This window comes from Diaphorina citri, unplaced genomic scaffold, assembly GCF_000475195.1.
Source record: "Diaphorina citri unplaced genomic scaffold, Diaci psyllid genome assembly version 1.1 scaffold7458, whole genome shotgun sequence".
In the NCBI taxonomy this organism is placed as follows: domain Eukaryota; kingdom Metazoa; phylum Arthropoda; class Insecta; order Hemiptera; family Psyllidae; genus Diaphorina; species Diaphorina citri.
Window position 1 is genome coordinate 433 of NW_007384834.1, and position 3085 is coordinate 3517.

The 3085-nt window shown below is 38.0% G+C and overlaps 1 protein-coding gene across 1 annotated transcript; it reads left to right on the forward strand.

Annotated features, from left to right (window-relative positions):
• Positions 1-343: 343 nt before the first annotated feature.
• On the forward strand, positions 344-2516 carry LOC103522221 (protein FAM91A1-like; the record flags this gene model as incomplete). Its single annotated transcript, XM_008487322.3, has 2 exons — positions 344-596; positions 2072-2516. Coding segments are annotated over 2 exons (443 nt in total), but the record flags the coding sequence as incomplete, so codon positions are not given.
• Between the last annotated feature and the right edge of the window lie 569 nt (positions 2517-3085).

Genomic DNA, 3085 nt, shown 5'->3' on the forward strand with positions numbered 1-3085 from the left:
CTAAAGAAAGAGCAAAGGTAGAGTGCGAAGGGCACCCACTCATAAATTTTTGTATTCAAGACCAAATGTCAGCCCAAAGCAATCATCCTAGCTAGGGCTGATTGAGAGGCTGACGAAAAACGCCGACCCCGTCTGAGAGAAAGAGGATAGGATAAAACAACCCTAACCTGTTTAGGTCGTTCAGGATAAAGTTCATCCGGGTAGGACTACAATCCGTGATCTAACGCGCTTACAAGGGAGAAGGCAGCGTTACCTTGTTTAGACTGCTGGGGTAAAGGGACTCCTTAGTCTCATTCGAGCAGGATAAACAAGGTATATTCCATTCTATTTTACATTTTCACAGAGAAATCCACATCAAGCCAAGATCCCGTTCCGTCCAATGGAGTTCTGAGCGAGGAGAACGCCAGTCTCCTACGGGAAGAGCTCGATCATTTGACTGACCCCTGTGATAAACACGATGCCTTAGCCCATTCAGTAGCTGACTACGGTGGCTGGGTTCTGATAGAATGCTGTTTCGGAGTGCCTTTGTTTGACCACGCGATGAATAAGCACATTTGTGATGCCATTATCAATCAAAATCTGTGGGGGACGGAAAGGTGAGTGTGTTTAGAAGTTATTGTTATACAAATACATCCTTTGTTACCTCCCTTATTCTCATAGTTATTATGTGTGATACCATTACTTTTCCTTATCCTCATAGCTACTTACATTGGTCACTAAGACTCCCAGTTTCTGTGTTTGCTCATCTTTCCACATCAAACAAACTGGTCGAAATTTTTGTACCTTATGGGGTAAAATTCACATCGCTAGCTCCCAGACTAGTTAGAGTGCTGTACCCGAGAGATCGAAGGGTTCCATATTACTACCGATTCCCCTATAGTCTATAGATAAATGCAATATACAGGGTGAATAAACTCAATTTGATACACGGAGAATCTCTTTTTTTTTGCCGCAATATACAGGGTGAATAAACTCAATTGATACATGGAGAATCTCTTTTTTTTTGCTCCCAGGTAATACAGGGCAAGAATCACAGGCACGAGGGTTGCCATTCTCCAACACTAGTGCCAATGCCAAGGTTACGCTCAGTGACAAACTAGAGAAACAATTTATTACATACGAAAAATAATTAATAAAATAGTGAGCTCAGTAACTATTTTTATCTTGAGTGTTCGATTACAAGTTGACCTTAAAATCGTTCGATTACGTACCTAAGTAAGAAATAACCAAGTAAAAGATCAAGATCATGTATTAAAGTTTTCTGTCGCGCTTGAATGAGTTTGTAAAAAATATTTTGAATAAATAAATCTAGTGTGAAAATGGTGAGTTCAATGTTGATTATATTACAAACAAATATAAATACATACGTACCTACCCCGAAATTAAACAAATAAAATATTTCAAGTGACTAAAATCAGACAAGTATTCAACTATTGTAATATTGATAGTGCTTAGTTATACTGCTCGAAAAAGAGTATAATTTTTCATATGGGTATTTTTGCTAAAATTAGTTTTAAAAGAGAAAGATTTCGCACTTACCATGACACAATAATCGCATGTTTTGGACAATTTGAACGCAGATATTTGCTGTAGAGGCACAACCAGATTAACATGGTGAGGGTATTTATAACAAACAATATGACTGGGTGATACAAGAAGGTAGTTTCCGCTGTTTAGAAGATACAAATACATCCTTTGTTACCTCCCTTATTCTCATAGTTATTATGTGTGATACCATTACTTTTCCTTATCCTCATAGCTACTTACATGATTCAGGTGTCGCTACTTACATTAAAAGTGGCTACTCAGTTGTCCTCATGAGGCCGAGTTGTGAGTACACTATTCGGCGGTAAGCTACCACTTCCTCAGATTAATCTCACCCAGCCTAAGAGGGGCTGAGAAAAGCGATCAGCACGCGATTGTCCAAATGGTCACCCATTCGAATACTAACCACGCGCAACGTTGCTTAACCTTGGTGATGTATGGTAACTGGTGCTTTCAACGTTCTATCGCCGCTGGCTACACTAGGTTGGAACGTTGTCTATTTCAATGTTTTGTTTTCTCGTTTCAGCCTGGAGGAGTTGACCAAATCAAATGAAGTCCTGTGCAATAGACTGACACATTTTATCAACGAATTTCAAGATTGCAATTTAAAATATTCCCTATGTAACAAGCTGAAGCAGGATAAGGAAATATCGAGTTGGCCTATGAATACGTTGATGTTCCATGAGGGTAAAATATCAGATTGGAATGGTAAATAACACGCGGAGCAGTGAAATACCAAAGGAGATGAAAGGTACAAGTGGTAAATAACATATTTACTATACATACCTAACACTGAAAGTACAAGTATTACTCTTGCAATATATTTTTTTTTTATATACACAATAACTTTTTAGCAAAGTCCCTTTGTGGCTTCTTTTATGTTTAGTCTCTTGATTCCCTATTTTACAATATACTCGTAACATTACATACAGAGTTAAATAAATATATCACAAAACTGTGAAAATATATTATGAAAATAATTTGTACTTTCTTCGATTTTCTGAAATTCCATTATTTCAGCTTCAACAACTTACGTGCTTTATTTACTAAAATTTAAATGGTACCTACATATCAGACCGGATACCTTGACTTTCTGTCCAAGAACTCTAAAGAAAGTTTTGCTATTTTGGTAGTCTAGTTGAAATGAAGTTCCTGAAGTTCATCGAATTTTATGCTTCTTTGGGAATTTGGCTACATAATAAGATGTAGAGCTCTAAGGGTTAGGCAGTGGAAAACGGCCCACATAAACCTCGCTTAGTGGTTACCTCTTCTACTGCAGTATCCATGTTATTGTTCCCGGTCTCTTTACAAATCTGCAGTCCAATTTGATCAAGTTCCATCGAACGTGCAATGCTTATCTTACAAACCGATTCTGTATCTAAATATACCACAGTCCACTCTGCCTCTATGGGAACTGGTGCTTTCAACGTTCTATCGCCGCTGGCTACACTAGGTTGGAACTTTGTCTATTTCAATGTTTTGTTTTCTCGTTTCAGCCTGGAGGAGTTGACCAAATCAAATGAAGTCCTGTGCAATAGAC